Raw genomic sequence first — 17,309 nt, forward strand, 5'->3', positions numbered from 1 at the left:
ATCAGAACATTCTGTAGGTTTCGCTACATCCCAGAACTTTAGTGGTGCCTTTGTTGGCCCAAAAAATCACTTAAGGGACGGGAAAGTCCGTGGGCGTGGCCTGGAGCTGACGCGAGCCGTGATTCAGCCGTTACGTATTTTCATGACGTCACCGCCTTTTCCTTTCCGTGACCTGCCATCCAATCAGAAGCCAGGAACGCGGTGCGGTTTGACGGACCCGGAAATGCTCCAATAGCTGGGCAGAGATCAGCACCGCACCCGCCTCGACTCCGGCTAAGCTCGAGGAAGTGCACCGTGTCAAATATGAGTTTCTACGGCCAGGTATTTCGACAACGTTAACTAGAGCGTCGTTTGATATAGTTGGACTTTTGTTGTCCTGTTCTTGTTCCCTTGGTTCCGTATAAAGTAGTGGTTTGTGTTATTATATCATAGAGAGGGTGTCACAGGAGCGTTTTGTTACCAGTGGGCTAAACTGTTCCTTTCCAACGGTACATGTAGCTGCGTTTCTTTTAGCCTGTTTAAAAGTGAAGCTTACAAACGCTATAATTATTTTAAGTGCGTTAAGAATTACACAAAACTGTAGAGAAATGGCGTTTAATATTAAGAAGAGCGTCCGGCTTTTTAAAAAAAAAAAAAAAAAGAAAACAAGTTAAAAGTACGCCAAACGTATTGAGATGTAATATAAGTAAAGTAAATGTATTTATACGGCATCGAGAAAGAGGAAAAGGACAGTCTGGCGTGCTTGACTGCATTTGCAATTGCATACATGTAGGGTAAACGCATATAATCGAATTTTACTTCTTAACAGGGTTATCCAGGAGGACAGCAACCACCAGGGGCTCCGTACGGGGGTAACAACCCCTATGGACGTCACCCTTCGGCTCCATATGCAGGACAACCATCAGCGGGGCCATATGGAGCACCGGGTCAGGGAGGGCCGTACGCTCCTGGCCCCAGAGGGCCTCCGGCTGGGCCTTACGGGGGCTACGGGGGCCAGCCTCAGGGAGGATACTATGGACACCACACCCCTGCAGGTAACTACGGGCTGGGGAGCAGCTGAGGAAGCTGCAGCTCCCTGGAGGTCATGCGAGGAGACTGTAGAAAGGTTCCTGTTGTCCTTTTTCCTCCCCTCCTCCATTCCCTCTCAGTCTGCGGTGCAATGATGGATAGAAAATGACTCGCGTTCCCTGACAGTCATGTTGAGATGGGCTTCAGTTTGTGTCCCTCAGCAGGATTACACGACTGGAGTGATGAGCTGGGTAATACTGAGTGAGGGGTAAACAGAGTGTGAGACAGATGGGTGTGTGTGTGTGTGTGTGTGTGTGTGTGAGATGTTTCTTCTAACAGCTAAGCCCAAGTCAGACCCTGATAGCTTATGTTGCCTGCAGTCTCCCACAGGGACAGAATCCATCAAGGTTTGGCCTAAAGTGTCTCCTGTCCCTATCCCACCATTCATTTTTCTGACAATCAGCCCATCCTCTCTTCTCCTCTCCTCTCCTACCTTCTTCTCCTGCCATATTTTATTTTCTGGTACTAGTTTCCCCATCTTACATGCAAGTAGAGGGCTCTCCAGGCTTTCTTGGGTGAATTCCCCCCCCAGCTTTGACACTGCTGTGACCTCTAACCCAAAGCAAATGCCACGTATATATACATGAATTTCCGGGAGAGCTCTTTCAGAATACCAAATGTGGCTTTCTCACTTTCTAAGAGGTCGGATGCAGCAAAATCATCCCATGTGACTTGATCATCTTTAATTCCATCCATTGTAGGTCACGTCCCCCCCGGCGTTAACCCCGAGGCCCACCAGTGGTTCCAGACCGTCGACTCAGACCACAGCGGCTTCATCAACCTGAAGGAGCTGAAGCAGGCGCTCGTCAACTCCAACTGGTCGTCGTTCAACGACGAGACCTGCCTCATGATGATCAGTGAGTGGCGCCGTGTTGTTAGGAAGGAAAGGAAAGGAAAGGAAAGGAAAGGAAAGGAAAGGAAAGGAAAGGAAAGGAAAGGAAAGGAAAGGAAAGTTGGACCTCCAGATATTGTAATTTGTCTTGTTCTGCACATTCCACTTGACTCACGTGTCCCTGCCACAATCCAAAGCGCGTGACTTCAGCGCGTGACGGACGCACCGTCTGTCCCCCGTTGTCCAAGGCGCGGGCGAGCTGAATGTTCTTCCTCTCCCACGTCTTCCTCAGACATGTTTGACAAGACGCGGACGGGCAGAATCGACGTGTTTGGCTTCTCGGCGCTGTGGGACTTCATGCAGAGGTGGAGAGCGCTGTTTCAGCAGTACGACCGCGACCACTCGGGTTCCATCAGTGCCGTGGAGCTGCAGCAAGGTATGTCCCCGCCAGCGAGACTGTCGACAGTTGCGTGTTGGCAGTTCAGTCTCCACTCCTGCCTCTCCGTCTCCCGTCCTCAGCTCTCGCTCACATGGGCTACAACCTCAGCCCCCAGTTTTCTCAGACGCTGGTGCAGCGCTTCGCCGTCCGAGGCGGACGCCCCGGCATGCAGCTGGACCGCTTCATTCAGGTGTGCACGCAGCTCCAGTCCACCACGCAGTTCTTCAGGGAGAGGGACACGGCGATGTCTGGCAACATCCGCGTCAGCTACGAGGATTTCCTGTCTGGGGCCGTCACCAGGCTCATGTGAGCCTCCCTCCATGGACAGGCTGTTTCATTCCATGTGCATGTTGGGTTTTGCAGTTTTCCACCATGAACTGTTCTTCAAAAGGTCAGTTGGACAGGGAGGATCCTTCAGTATCGATCAGCGTGGTTCAATAACAACGGCACAGTGCTGATTTGAACAGAATTCCGAGGTTAATTCAACAAATGTCAACCTGAACTCCACATTTTAGCACCCAACATTCCCTGATCAGAATCTTCTTTCGCACTGATTGAAGGCTTCTGTTATCGGCCAAAAATAGACTTTTTATTGTGTGGCCAGTAAACAAAATGCCAAACTTTTCTCCTTCCCATTGTCCAGTAACACCAGTGCCATGTTTCTCCATGGCTTTCTTAGCCTTGAAAGTGAGGCGACAGATAGCCTGCAATAAAAAATAGAAAAAAGCTTTGCCTTTTGTTGTGCCTTTTGTTGGTTTTTTTTTTAACATCTGGGGCCTTTCTCCTTCCCCAGTTGTTCTTTCTCTTCAGTCCTTCCACTCACTCTTAATCACCATACATCTTAATGCTCGGTTGAGCCAGCCTCCTCCACATTCTCCCAGCTTAACTGAGCCTGAAGAGTCCAGTCTCATGATGTAGTCACGCAATTTTCAACAGATAAACTCATTTAGCCCCTCCTGACCATGCTTGACATCAGTTAACTTGAACATATAGATCACTTCTGTTACGCCTCACAGTGGGACCGGGTTGATCACGAGGCTTTATCTTGGCTGCCAAAGTTCTAAATCGCATTTCTTCAGCGTGTGACGATGAAACATTCTTGCCTATTTCAATAGCTGGTTAAGGACAACTGGCTGTGGTGGTGTTATTTCTCCACGTGGAATTAGTTGTTCCCATATTATCTGACAGCCCTGATTAAGCACCAGCTCTGGCTTTGAGCTGACGGCTCGCAGAGAACCAGGAACTGCCTAAAAATCCTTTTGAAGCTTGAAACACAATCGCCCACGCAGACTTTTGTTGGTCGCCATCATTTCGGGAGACGTTTTGAAGTAATGATCACAAAAATTTGGATGCACTTCAGTTTTTGTCTGTTTCATTTTTTCCATCTCTGCACAAATCACCGCCACCGATGGGACCAAACTGGCCATCGCGTTATGACAGGCTGCATTCCAGTTGCCGTAGATCACTTCTGCCTTGCTTTTGGATAGTTTTATGGAAAACTTTCAGGCCCCCAAGCTTAAATATAGGAGTCATCAATCATGCAGAAAGTTGCACTTAGCAAAGAGATTATTTATCTTCTCCCCTGGTCGACTCTGCAATTTATAGCTTCCACTCTGTGATGGAAATTTATGGGAAACAAAAGAAAATCTTCGCAAACACTTTATATCCATCATCTCAAAGTGTCCCCATTTGTGTCAAAAAAATCCAAAAATATCTGCACTTGCATTTTATTTTAAGGGTTGTCGATAAATCTGTCGACACATCTTGTTTATTCCATCAGAAGACGGTTTTCAGCATGGATGCCATCAGTGTTGCTCATATAGAGATAATCCTGCAGGAAAGGACTAAAAGTTGCATATTAATAAAAACCTGTACATTCATGCACCTACGCGCACCGGTGTGATGTGTTAATTTAGTTGTATTCATATTTGCCAGTTTGGCAAATAACCATTAACATGTTTTGTTTCCACATGAAGTCTTTATTTTATGAGTGAATAAGAGAAATCCAGTACATACATGATTTTCCAATATTACAAAGGACGTTCCCTTATCTCGAAGCAGTATCTTATTTTGCCACAGGGTGGCAGTAATGAACCGCTAAAACGTTTTGGTCACAGCAGATGAGACCTTTTAACCAATGAAATTACACTAGCAAGTTGAAGCGCGAGAGTGCATCATTAATCATTCATATTTCCTATTCAGTTTTATGAGGGGGCAGGTGAGAATAAAAAAAATCAGAAAATACAAAAATTAAAAGGGGCTACAGTTTTTTATTTAAATCCTTTGAAAACCTGGAGTCATTTATTCATGTATCCCATTGATGGAAAAGTTGAAATGCATAAATATAGTTTTCCTTAATCATGCAGTGCAACTGCTATTTTACAGGTTGACCACCAGGTGTCGACACATTGAACTATCAAATGGTTGAAAGGAAAGCTTCCGGTTTCTCCATCACTAGTATTAGTTATTAATATCAGTGTTCTAAAAATAAAGCATTGATATACTAACCAACACATACACATTTATTAGACTCTTTTTACCGCAGAAGAGCAGCGGAAAGCATACTTGTATCCATCAGTCTTACTTTACGGCGTAACGTTTACGCTGTCGTGAAATCTGTCGCGCATGGCGTGTGGTGTCGTAAAACATATTCGCACAGTCTGACGCATGCGTAGAAGTGGCATGGAACCGATTTTCTTCCGGGACCGTATGGGGCACTGAGAGCTCTAACACTGAAGGTGAGTAATGCCTCATGAAATACACAAACACTTTATTTAAGTCTCATCAGGCTCGGCTCTTGTGTTTAATCTCATCTCAGTGCTTGGCTGTTGACCTGGGGTTGATTCTCGAATTGCCGTAAAGCAGCCTGAGGTCTGTTTTGTCAATGACTTTAATAGAGTGGCTGCCTGGTTAGGTAACAATACTGATGTCATTGAGACTTTGACTTACTTTATACGTAATTCCTACATCGTAATGATACGTTGGATTTGGGAAAGCTTGCCAGGAAAATGGCAACCTGAACAAACCATAATGCAGCCACACAAATTCAATTACTGAAACAGTTCCTGCAGCAACCTGTTACTCTGTTGCATCTATTTTCTTTTCTTACAATTTGTATGGCAGTTAAGATGTGGCAGGGATACTAAATCCCCACCCCTGCTTTTGTATGTAAATGAAAGTTACTTACTTACTGTTTTATTCGTTTCCTTTTGAGCCAGAGTGCCGTGTAGCCATGTGGCCAGTGCTTTTTACGGCATTGAGGACCTATGCCCCGTATGTCACCTTCCCAGTGGCCTTTGTGGTGGGAGCAGTGGGCTATCACCTGGAGTGGTTTGTCCGGGGGACTCCTAAAGCTCGGGAAGAGATAAGCATTCTGGAGCGACGGGAAGACAGGAAACTGGAGGAGCAAGCAGGCATGGACGGCACCCAGGTGCTTAGCCTGAAAGAAAAACTTGAGTTCACCCCCAAAGCGGCCCTGAACAGGAACCGCTCTGAAAGAAACTAATGTTGCGCTGCCCGGAGACACTTCTTCAGCTGGAGTGACGCCATTGGGCAAATGTGAACACCAAACACCACCCAGCCGTACGCTGTCACCCCTGGACCACGTAGAAGCATGTGTGTGTGTCTGTGTTACACCCGTGTTCAAGCTAGGATAGCTATTAAAGTGCACGTAGCATCTGTGCAATGTGCTCCTTTGATTTGTTCCTTGATATTGTGAGTCCTGTTTGACCAATGACACCAAAGCACCGTGCTTGCGCACAGACACAAACACACACACACACCTTAATATAAATTGTGTAGATCTCCAATCTGTTAACATCTGTTGGTAAAACTGGCAAATATCGACACACATTTGTGGCTCAATTGTTTGCATGCTGCACATTTGAATTGTGTTACTGGAATTGTCAATTAAAAAAAATAATTTTATGCAGCCATCTTGACTCAATGCTTTCCCATTTTAAAGACAATACTGCTGCCAAGGACAGAGAAAAGGAAGGAAGTAATGACTGCTCATTCAGCTTTGAGAAGGAAATAAGCTTCAAGGTAATCGCCAGTGGACAATGAACTCTCGGCTCATTCATCATTTGGAGTTTAACCTCTGGACACTCCCGTGAACTCTTGTGCTAAATGAAAACAGTCATTAAAAAATTGAGTTTATAGTTTAAACTTTTCAGGTGTCATTAAGAAAACAGGTTTCAAGAAGAATCCAGTAATGGATACTCTCCTAAATTCTCCAGATGGATCAAAACAATCCTAATGAGCTGGGATACGTTCTGCCCCATTACACACTAGTTTGTAAAATGTGGAAAAGTTTACAAGAGCTGGATTTACATTGGCACCGAAGCGTCACGGTTAATTGGGCTATCAGCGGTCTTCATCTCTGACTCCCTTCTCAGGATCTCTATCAGCGGACGGGTCCGATCTGCTCCAATGACCCCAAGCAATTACTCCAAGGTGCTGGATCTTCCACTGATATGGGGATAGAGAGACATGTTGCAAGAGCGAGAGAGTATTGAGGTGTTTGAGTGCATCCCCCAGGGAGCAATCAGAGGACAGGTCTAACAATGGCCCACCGTCTCAGATCTGGACACCACTGTGGGAACGGATCAGTGAGGCTCCTGGGAAAGCAGGGGGATGTGAGGAGGTGCTCGATTGTTCTCTTTGGTCGATTGGGGATAATGGGCGTGCGCCATGAAGGTTGTTCCTTTTTTTTTTTTTACTGTTACATAGGTCCAGTCCCACATCCTGAGTGGACGGGCTGGAGACAGTGCTGTCTCTGCCGTGGGAACAATGGAGCCGCCTGCCTGTTTGAAGGGCACCACATCCGCAATTGAGCCACTGGACACCGAATGCAGCAACGCGGAGGTGCACCACACAACTGATCAGGCTGCGTATCAACATCTAAAGACATTGGCTAAGAAGTGATTTCTGAGTTCAAAGATCATCCTGTTCTCTTCTTTTAAGAAAATGATGCATTTTTATGGTAAAACAGCAATGATGCTCTGTGAATCACGGCGCTGCAGCCTCCATTAGACACCACATCCAGATAGAAAAGAAGAAATCCCACCGGGGATGAGCTCAGCAGTCCCTCGCTTTACCCTCTCCCGGCTACAGTTCCAGCACCGGCGCTCTTGTTTGATGGGGTAAGTCATCACAAGTGCAGCACAGCCTGGAAAAAAAGAAATACAATGAACAATGCCCACCACGGCACCATTGTCTGGGTGAACAATCTCAAAACACAAGTCTCTGAGGAGAAACAATACTGGAACAGGAAACAGATACGGACCCACTCCCTGTCCTGGGTTTAAATTTAGGACCGGCTTAACTCCGTTTGGTGGCCACAATGAGGACTTGGAGTACAACATGACATTGTTGTGGACACTGAGTCGTGTGTTGGCATTGTGTGTGTGAACGCTGTAGGTTATTATGTAAGTTGAATCACAGATCTGACAACTGGATGACTTTCACACACAACAGCCCACTTTCACTGAAACGCTCCTCCTGGTGTGTCACATGTTCAGTTTTCTAATACTGACAAGCCTCATTTACTTTGTAGTTTGCAGTTCTAAGTGTGTCTGAGGGCGAGACGCTGTGAAAATACTATTGAACGCTTGTTCCTGGGAACCAAACACAATTAGCTGCACTCTGGGATGCCCTCTGAAATGCCGGAATATGCTAAAGCAGCATTTAAGCGCGATGACATGTCCTTCTAGCTCGACAAGAGGTGATCAACTATAGAACGCCCATTGCAGTGAATAACTCCGATCACTCTGAGGGAACATAAAATGCCCGATGGCATCCTTTCAAGCAGGTAAATTCCCTCCAAAATCCCCTATGAAAGTCCTTCAGAGTGCCCTTCCAGGTGACACAATGTGACACCCCTGCCTTCACAAATCACGATAAGTGCCCTCCGTCGGGCCTTTTTGCATTCTAACCCTGTACCTTTCCAAACATGAAAGTGCCCTGTAGTTCCGCTCCAGTTGACAGAACGTGTATTGGTGTGCTGCTGTGCTTGTGTGCACAGGGGCCGCCCCTCTTTCCGTGCGATCCTCACCACGGTGGCTTCACCACCAGACTGAGGAAATGCATCAGCTCTGACTCTGACAAAGTCAGGAAGTGCCGGCAGACTGGCAGCTGATCCCGTAAAAGGTGACCCGTCTCGCAGATTGGGGTCTTCCCGCCGGATGACTCCCACACAGAATTTTCTTTGAATGGCTCAACCCCAAACAAAGTCCCCCATTGTTGAACCTGGATTGGAACCTCCTCTGAACACAGTGTGTGTTTGCATTGATTGCATTGAGATGGGAAATAGTCTGGATCGTGCTTAAAGGTGTGTGTGTGTGTGTGTGGTGCCCTAGTGTTATCCTGCTTCACTGAGCCAAGGGTGTGAGTTTACTCCCTGGAAAGAATGAGCCATCCCCTGATCACCTATAAGGAAGATGGATGGAACTCCGTGCATCCGTCAACAGCTCTGTTTCAGGAGGCAGAGGGTCACCCGACCCCGAGCGTTCTGTTCCGTTCCGTTCTGTTTTTGTTTTTTGTTTTCAACACGCAGATCGACAGATCGCATTCCTGCTCCAGACTACAATAGTGCACAGGAATGCCAGCCAAGTTAGACTACAGCACGCTCTGTTTGGTTTGTTCTCTCCTAAATATCTGCCCTGTCCTCTTTGAGGCCCACAGAGGGTTTTATTCACCAACAAATAATGACTGTGCCCCACTTCTGAGGGCTGGGTTTTCATTTTTAAATAGCAGGCAATAAATAGAATTACTTCAAAGTCTATTTTTTTTTATTTTCCTCTGAGACCACTAATTTCAGCAGTTGGAAAATCACTGTCACGACAAAGATTCGGTGAATAAACATCAACCAGCTCCGCAGATTTGGAAGCAGGTTTTCATAGGAGTTAAAAGCATTTGAATACAGTTGAAACAGCAGGAACAGTTCCATGTAAACCTTTCATTTTAGTTCCTATACAGACAGACCAGGAGGTTCCAGAACCACCATCAACAGTTATTTTCCTTCATTCTCTCCACAGGAGGTGATGTTCTCGATGCCCTGAGAGCCTCATCACCTCCCCTCCTTCCTTTATTCTGTATTCCTGAGTGAGTCCCTGCCTCCATGTTGCAACAGTGCATGGTTGGACCCAGATGTGATGCATGCCGAGGGCGCATTTAACCATCTGGTTTAATCGCCTCCGTGTGGCGTAGTGTGAAAAATCCACAGTTCAGGAGATGATTTTAACGTTATTACTGGATTTATTTTACATAAAATAATAAATATCAGCACTGGCATGTCTTTAAAGTACTTAGAATTAAATACAGTTCTGTTTTCGTACCACTTTCAGCCCGACGCGGTGTTCACCGGCGCATCGCTGCACGCGTTGCCCCCAGTCCCCTTTGCAGCTCTCCTCTCCCCATTTCAATCCCAGGATGTTCATGGTTTGCCTCCCCTTCTCCTTTCCAGTCAATGACCCCCCCTCCCCACACACACACACACCGCCCCGACTCCAATGACGAAGACTCACTGGGTGAAAGGGGGAAGTGAGCAACGTGTGTGTGTGTGTGTGTGTGTGTGAATGCATGCCTGCATCCATGCAGCCATTATCCTCTTGGGAGCTGAGCAGGACCCTGAGACCAGAACATTCCGCAGTGTGCGAACGGCCCGGGGAGAGTGGGGGGGTGAAAAGAGCTCCACGGGTAACAGTGCAAATCTCAGAGGAATATGCTTAAATGCGGCTCTGTTGCCTTCTCTCTCACATCCTGGATTCAGTGCCTTTTAAATTTATTTCTACCATATTCGGTGCAGGAAACACTCAAATGTAACGTAGAGCCGTCTCATGACTGTCTTATCTCATAGTAGAGTCTCATTGCTTAAGCCCTTGGGGGGTGTTTCATTTAGAACGGCCATTTTATCGGCTCCATCTCGCTCTGAATGCGGCCCTCTCACGAAGACGCTGGGGTTCACAGCGTAATAGTTGTTTTTCCACCTCATCTAGGCCCTCTCCCCGTGGTCCTGATCATCAGCCATCATGCGCAGGACAGTATCTATAAAAAGCGCAACGATGCACGACCTCATGTGAGGGCGTCATACATAATGTTTCTGTTTTGAATGTCCTTTCTGAGCTGCCTTGGTGCTTTTCGGACTCTGGACTGTGTTCTTCTTATAATGGACTCTGGGTGAAAGCATAGCCCTCGTGGCTTCAACGCAAGTCACATAACTAGGGAGGAGGTCGTCCCCAGGCTCTCCGGGTCCCCTGTTCACCTCGATCCCTGGTTCCCCGGAACTCTCGCAGGGATTGGTGTGACGCCCGACCTCATGCCGGGTTGGAAGGTCGCCGTTGCTCCCTGCTTTACTGGACTGTAACACCTCCATTTGGATTCGCGCGGCCTCCACGGTCGCCTGCTCAGCGGGAGGCAGGTAGACGCCGCGGTGACCGTGGCTTTTCTCCAGCCGGTGAGCGACGGCTAGCTGCAGAAGGTGGAGGAGCTCCACCAGGTTGAGGAGCAGGGAGACGCCAGAGATGACCTGAGTGTATAACACAAAGATGGTCTTCTCCGTGGGCCGCGAGACGAAGCAGTCCACCGTGTGGGGACAAGGGTTCCTTTGACACTCGAACTTTGCTGCGATGTAGAAGCCGTTGTACAGGAAATACAGGCCTGTCATGAAGCCACCTTCTAGGAGGACCTTTAAGAGGATGCTGAGGGTGTACGCACACAGCAGTCTGCCTTTCAGCTTAGGTGCCTCAGGAAGTTCCTTATCAGCTTTTCTGCTTTTCCTCACTTCCTCTAGTTTCTTCTCTGAGCTGCGTTTCGTTGCAGAGTTACTGTCCGTCTCCTTCGCCATCCCTCCTCTCTGACCTTCATCAGAGCTGCCCTCCACGTCTTTATTGATCTTCCTGACCCGCAAAGCGACGTATCCGAAGTAGAAGATGGTCGGCGTGGAAACAAAGATGATCTGGAGGACAAAGTAGCGGAAGTGGGAGATGGGGAAGGCTTTGTCGTAGCACACGTTGGTGCAGCCGGGCTGATGCGTGTTGCAGATGAAATTGGCTTGCTCGTCATCCCAGGCGGACTCTGCCGATGCCCCCAGCACGAGCATGCGAAACAGGAAGAGCACCGTGAGCCATACGCGGCCGATGCCCGTAGAGTACTCCTGGCCCTCCTCCAGCAGGTTCTCCAGGAAGGACCAATCACCTCTTGACATCCTTGTCACCTAAAAAGATAATTCCGACATTATTCCTCTTCCCATCCCGTCCTTCACTTCACAATTTCTTATCTGGTATTGGTGGCAACCAAGGGAAGATGATCAGATGATGACAAACCAAATAACCCACAAAGCATGTGGCATTCTGGCAAAAAAAAATAATCATGTTTTCGTTTATGGTTGTTAAAATGATCTCAGTTGACAGAAGTTTTTGTGACAGGACGGCTGATTCTCCACGATCCTGCTCCAAACCCGGTTTCTATTTCTGAAAAATCAAACACCAGCTGCTCGGTTGAGAGCTCATGCTGTTCGGGACAGGAGCGTAAAGTTTTGTGCAAGTCTCTCAGGGAAAGCGGGACCTGCCGCACCGGGTGCCTGGACCCCCATTCTCCCCATTTGAAGGCCCAGTGGTGACGCAGGTCATATTCACACTTTCATTTGCTGCTCCACAGCTCAGCAGACTAGCCCAAAAGTACCACTTAGCACCTAATTGAGTCCTTTATTTCTCAAGCGTGCTCACGCCAGCCTGACGCAGAAGTGTGCGGTGACTTCTGGAAATGAGGTAAGGGACTCCGACCTTCCCGGGCTGAATGGCGCTCTTCTACTAAACTACGCCTGGCTAACGACCTTCTATTAGAGCTTCCATGAGCTCACGCTTCCAACTTTTCATCCCAGGGTCGTAAAAGCAGGACCCCGGTACTGTACTGAAGCAAAAACAAGTGGTGCCAAAGGTCCATTTAAAATGACTGGAAAGAGTTCCCAATACAAGCCCCACTTAAAGCTTCATACACGCCCTTATTTTGGTTGGACTTGTGAATCAAAGCTGCGCTGATCCCCACAAAGGTTCATTTCCATCGCAGTATTGATGGAAGTTGTTGCTGCTAAATGACACAATGACTGCAGAGCACTCGTGTACGTGGATTGTCACACACACATGCCTCTGAATAAACATCCTGTGGATTGACCTGGGACCCCCGCTGCGACACTGTATGTTTAGACCCTTCCGCGTCTGTTATCTCTTCTCCCCTGAGAAGAAAAACACGCTTCCTGTCAATAAAAACACACTCTCTTCTGACAGGATGAGACTCAGCTGGTCCACTCACAGCTTCCCAATATGTCTAAAAAGTGTCTTGGAAAATAAAATCCAACTTTTTTTAATCATCTTTCTCGCAGCAGGACAGAAGCATCTTAGAGTCAAGATTCAAGTGTAGACATTTACTACCCACACCACTTGCTCAACGTCCTTTGAAAACCATATTTAAATGTTATCATTTTGAAAATAAAAATAATAACGATTATGAATGATTGGGAAAGGCGTAATTTACCCGCTGGCAAGTTTTTCCGACTCCTCATAGAAAGGCGGATGGATAAGGGGATGTTAAATCAGATTTAACTCGGTCTCATTTGATATTGTCCCCCAAAGTTATTGGTTTCTCACTTGTCTCTCTCGTGAAGCCGCGTTTTCTCCTCTTTGGCTCCTGGCCCTCAACACTCAGGCTCCCGCTCTTCTCTGCGCTCTCCGCTGCTTCCAAAAAAGCTCCTGTCGCGGCTCCGCGCTCCTTTAAAAAGCGTCCGTGTCATCGGAAAAACGGGGGGGAACTTTCCCATGCCTCCTTTGCCGGTTACTCCCTCAGGAACCTCTTCCAGGAAATGGGACGGTTGGACTCGGTGTTTTACTGATCTGCGCTCGGGTCCGACTGAACTTAACACTTTGATTCTTTCCGATAAGGCTCATCTTTTCTTGTAAAATAGAATCCAAATTAGAGGAAAGTTTGTGTCAAAAAGTTAAAAGTTGGGTGGAACTTCAATTAAATTAGCCAGTATAAATATATACATGCATATAAAACATACCAGGATCGTGTTTATATCTGCTCCTGATAAGGATCCAGCATTAATCTTAACTTTATCTTTTGGTGTTTTATTAAGGGATTTATCTAATAACGCTGCCACACACACTGTAATTTTCCATTATGCCACCAAATGGCGCCAGTCACCTTGTTTCTGCACAATGACGCACGATGAAGGACTGGAACTGCCCCAAACGGCCTGTGTTTGTGTTGAAAATTGGCTAATTCGACTCTCCAATGTCATATCTCCTCCAAAACCTGGTGAAATTATTTGTCACACAATTATTTGAACACCTCGTCACCAGCCTTTAATGTAACTGTGGGACACATTAAAGGAGGACTGCTGGATTATTATTATTATTTAAAAGTGAGGTGGACTTCATTGGGTTGACACCAATTTAAAAGGAATGATGGTAGTTGAAAGTAGTATTGAGTATTTAGATAAAGCTGCAGTCTCTTTGTGTCCTGTTTATTCCACAACAGCAGTTGTAAAACAGTGGTTTTTGGATGCATTGCCCCAATAACTGGTTGCAGTTTTACCAGATGACGCAGTGGGACGCAGCTTGGGCTGGTGAGGCAGATCTGGAAGTCTGCCGGTTTAGATCTGATCCGTCGGACGCAGCAAAGCCAGCCTCTGTTTTCTTTATAAAGTCGACGTTCTCATGGAGTCAGACGTCCAGATGGCTGCGATCAGGCCTTGTTTGTGGAAGTGCAGCAGTAGCTAACCTAAAAGTGGCCACATTACAGTGTTGAAGTTCAGATCAAAACTTTCTAACAAAACGCGTCATCGGTGAAAACTGGAGCTTGGAGACTGGCTCATCATGTTCCTTGTGCAAGATGGATGCCTATTGTGTTGTTGTATGATGTCCAGCAGCATCTGGGCCACCTTGTGAAGGTGAGTTAGCATTTATAAGGAAGCTCTCTCCTCAGTCAGTGATGCATCATCAGGTAGTTGACTGGTTCCATCCAACACCGAGTAAACTCAGCAAACTGACGGTGACTCGGCGCGACATTTTAGTGCCTTGGTCTTTCTTTGGCCATTATATCCACAGCCGAGCGGCGACGGTGGAAGGACAGAGAGTAATGGGACTCTTTCTCCCATGAAGGAGAAGCATTTTCCCCCTCCGTGCTCCGCGTCTCGACCCTCGCCAACACGGGCGTCATTAAAAGTAATTGCAAGCTTCAACTTCAATCCCACGCAGGTCTGAATTTCCACTTCTGTCTTTGACGAGCTGGGACATCGGCGGTCATAATCATGGGCGCGGAATGAAAACGCCAAACATGGACTTGGAAGGTGTCAGATTTCATCGCTCGTTTCGAGAAGTACACGGCATGCGTGCAGACAGGCGTGCCCCGGTGGGCTCAAAGGAAGCAGAGGCGAAAACGGCAAAGCAAATTGATCCATTTGGCTCGGCAGCAAAAGTCCCCTTTAGAAGAAGGAAAACGCTGAAAGCAGACGAACGATCCCACGCATGTGATCTTGACCACAGCAACAAATAAAGGAGGTGTTGTTAAATAAACCTCGCTTTGCTGAATGATTAAAGGCACCCACGGCCCAATTCAGAACGAAGAAAATAAATAAGTCAAAGCGGGCTGGACCTCCTTCTATTCAGCCTCATATTAATTATTCACTTTAAGGAATTGATATTTGTGTTGATGGCATTTTGTTCATTTTGCTGCCACCAAAATTGTTCTAACCAGCCAGGAGCTGGACGATGACCTCTGACCTATCTGTATATCCAATGATGTGACTAGTCATGGATGATAAATATGCTACGCCTTGCAGCCCTGCTCAGTTTTGTTCCATAAATCTGACTAACAAATTCTTCTCTTTTGCAACTCTGACGCCTCCAGGGAGGGAAAAAGTTTCAATTTTAAGGCGGAAAAATCCAAGAAGTGGCCCCAGGTTCTCTGCATATTTCGGTTGCCAATGGATGATTTGCAATGATTCTCAACCCCTGGCCACGAATCTCGATCTCAACATCGGTTAAAACGCAGTTGAAAATCTAAAAAGAGGCCCTCTCTTGTGCCGCTCTTCCAAACAACAAACTAGTCTTGGAATCAAAAATAGACTTCACGGCAAAGCTCCGAACAACTCTGACATCACCACGTTCCATCCACACAAAGGCGTCTCTGAGGGATGAAAATGTTTCTTTCTGACTTGTAATATCTTGCAAAATTCATAAGCGAGGCATAAAAAACATCTCGCTGCTTCTTAGGGGACGCCGCCACGTGACACGACGCGGCAGTTCTGGAGATCAGCCTTTTTCCGCCCTTCGGTGGCATGAACGGCGTTTCCAGCAGACGAAACGGCACGTGTGGAGAGTGAAGATGTCAACCTGGCATGAGCGACGGTCTCCACTGCCTCATGTGTTGTTTGATGAAATATGCATGACCCTAATGGCGCTGCCAAGAAAAAAACACAATAACATCGAATGATAGCTGGATTAGCCTTTTGTTCTACCATGGCCATTCAGTTGGCCTCTTTGTCTCGATGCAATGGGTCCATTTAGGCTCTTCTTTGCACCTAATCACTCAGCGTTGTCTCACCCAAGGGGAGGACTAATTAATCTCCATGTATTGTGCTATAGATGGACCTCACCACAGAGGATCCACTGTTAGCATTTTTGTCTTTTAGCATTTAGCCCGACCTGAATCAAATTCACACAAATACCCTTCAATAACTGAAGCTGAAGCCTACGTGAGTGATTACGTCCACGCTTGATGTCTGGAACCCAGCGATGCCAACAGGAACTAAAGCAAAACCACCGGGGACAATGCCGTCAATTAGGCTCGATGCTGATTTTCTGCTGATTAACCTGCTGGCTTCATCTGGGATTTTGCCTCTAAATCCGGTCAGAGCATTGCCCGTTGATCCATTCTGTGTTTTACTTACCATGTGTCACCCCCCCCACATTATGCCAGAGGAGCGCTCCCTGACAAGCGTTATTGATCCCAGCCTATTGGAGCCGAGCCACGGGTGAGCACAAAGGCAGCTGATGACAGCTTTATTAGAAAAGGAGGACAAAGCAGCTTTGCAAGTTTTATCACATCAAAAGGCTCAAGGTGTGTGTAATGGGGGGGTGCACAATATGGACAGGGCTCATCATGTGTGCATGGTAATCAATTCAGGTACAGCTGTAATCTACATTTGCATCTATATTCAGTTTCTCCCAATAATCAACGAACCGTCCACACCCAACCACACTTTTATTTGACCTGAAAGAATCTCAGTATTCAATTTCAGGATGTAAAAATAAAAGAAGTAGCAGGTAGGGGCTTTCTCTATAGGTCACTATCTCAGGTCATGGCCCTGATTCTTGCTTTTGGCTGCAGCATCCAGTTGGAACTGATGCAAATGGAGAGATAAACAAACTCTGTGAGCCAGTTCTGAGGCAGGCAGCACAAGGCCGAGCTTTAAACGATCGCGCCTGGTGATAAATGCCCCGCCACATACACAGGGAAGGGGGGGTGGGTGCTGAAAGTGTGGATATTACACCTTGACCCTGTGAACTTATAAATATTCATTGGCCCGTTGCCTGTTCAGAGAGAGAGAGAGAGTATGTGTGTGTGCAGTTCACATCTCAGTGGGATTGGTATATTGGAATAAGGTGTACCATTACAGAGCACCAGTCCAGTGGAGTCTGGAAGACAGAGCCACGCCGTGATAATGAGGCTCATGTGGTGTTGAGCATCACTACACTACACTGGTCGATGGTAGCGGGCCTTAACCATGCCTCAGTAATCACGGTAGGGCAACAACATGCACTCCCAGGGCTGGTGTGGGGAAGAGCCAGCATCTATGCACATGACCATTCCCAACAACCTGGAAACGTCCCGGAATGCGACTTGAGTCAGGGACAGATGTGACCTCAAAGGTTGCAGAGAGCAGCAGAAAGGAGCCCAGCAGAAATCAGG

General features: G+C 47.1%; 3 protein-coding genes across 5 annotated transcripts; 2 read left to right on the plus strand and 1 right to left on the minus strand.

Annotated features, from left to right (window-relative positions):
- Nucleotides 1-171: 171 nt before the first annotated feature.
- Nucleotides 172-3,065, plus strand: pef1 (penta-EF-hand domain containing 1). Its single transcript, XM_003969033.3, has 5 exons — nt 172-321; nt 809-1,034; nt 1,770-1,925; nt 2,193-2,336; nt 2,420-3,065. Exons 1-5 carry the CDS (start codon nt 304-306, stop codon nt 2,647-2,649), a joined length of 774 nt encoding a protein of 257 aa, XP_003969082.2. The 5' UTR covers nt 172-303; the 3' UTR covers nt 2,650-3,065.
- A 1,860-nt stretch (nt 3,066-4,925) lies between these two features.
- On the plus strand, nt 4,926-6,272 carry smim12 (small integral membrane protein 12). 2 transcript variants are annotated; one of them, XM_011609059.2, is made up of 3 exons: nt 4,968-5,077; nt 5,158-5,210; nt 5,558-6,272. In XM_011609059.2, exon 3 carries the CDS (start codon nt 5,572-5,574, stop codon nt 5,842-5,844), a length of 273 nt encoding a protein of 90 aa, XP_011607361.1. In that variant the 5' UTR covers nt 4,968-5,077; nt 5,158-5,210; nt 5,558-5,571; the 3' UTR covers nt 5,845-6,272. The 2 variants fall into 2 exon arrangements, with proteins under 2 accessions (XP_011607360.1, XP_011607361.1); XM_011609058.2 differs by lacking the exon at nt 5,158-5,210 and having other exon boundaries at nt 4,926-5,077.
- A 773-nt stretch (nt 6,273-7,045) lies between these two features.
- gja4 (gap junction protein alpha 4) lies at nt 7,046-13,190 on the minus strand. 2 transcript variants are annotated; one of them, XR_003890210.1, is made up of 3 exons: nt 12,983-13,189; nt 9,677-11,553; nt 7,046-7,509 (listed from the first exon to the last, which is right to left on the minus strand). XR_003890210.1 is itself a non-coding variant. In XM_011609057.2 (2 exons), the coding sequence occupies exon 2, from the start codon at nt 11,542-11,544 to the stop codon at nt 10,426-10,428; it is 1,119 nt and encodes a 372-aa protein (XP_011607359.2). In that variant the 5' UTR covers nt 11,545-11,553; nt 12,870-13,190; the 3' UTR covers nt 9,113-10,425. The 2 variants fall into 2 exon arrangements, 1 of the variants encoding a protein (XP_011607359.2); XM_011609057.2 differs by lacking the exon at nt 7,046-7,509 and having other exon boundaries at nt 9,113-11,553; nt 12,870-13,190.
- Between the last annotated feature and the right edge of the window lie 4,119 nt (nt 13,191-17,309).

Source organism: Takifugu rubripes, chromosome 12 (genome assembly GCF_901000725.2).
Source record: "Takifugu rubripes chromosome 12, fTakRub1.2, whole genome shotgun sequence".
NCBI lineage: Eukaryota > Metazoa > Chordata > Actinopteri > Tetraodontiformes > Tetraodontidae > Takifugu > Takifugu rubripes.

Excerpts from the sequence above, each read along its gene's own strand:
- pef1 (XM_003969033.3), top strand. Across the intron at positions 1,926-2,192 it reads GACCTGCCTCATGATGATCA|ACATGTTTGACAAGACGCGG; the intron begins GTGAGTGGCGCC and ends CGTCTTCCTCAG. Across the intron at positions 2,337-2,419 it reads TGCCGTGGAGCTGCAGCAAG|CTCTCGCTCACATGGGCTAC; the intron begins GTATGTCCCCGC and ends TCCCGTCCTCAG.
- smim12 (XM_011609058.2), top strand. The coding sequence starts at position 5,572 with ATGTGGCCAGTGCTTTTTACGGCATTGAGGACCTATGCCCCGTATGTC.
- gja4 (XM_011609057.2), bottom strand. The coding sequence starts at position 11,544 with ATGTCAAGAGGTGATTGGTCCTTCCTGGAGAACCTGCTGGAGGAGGGC.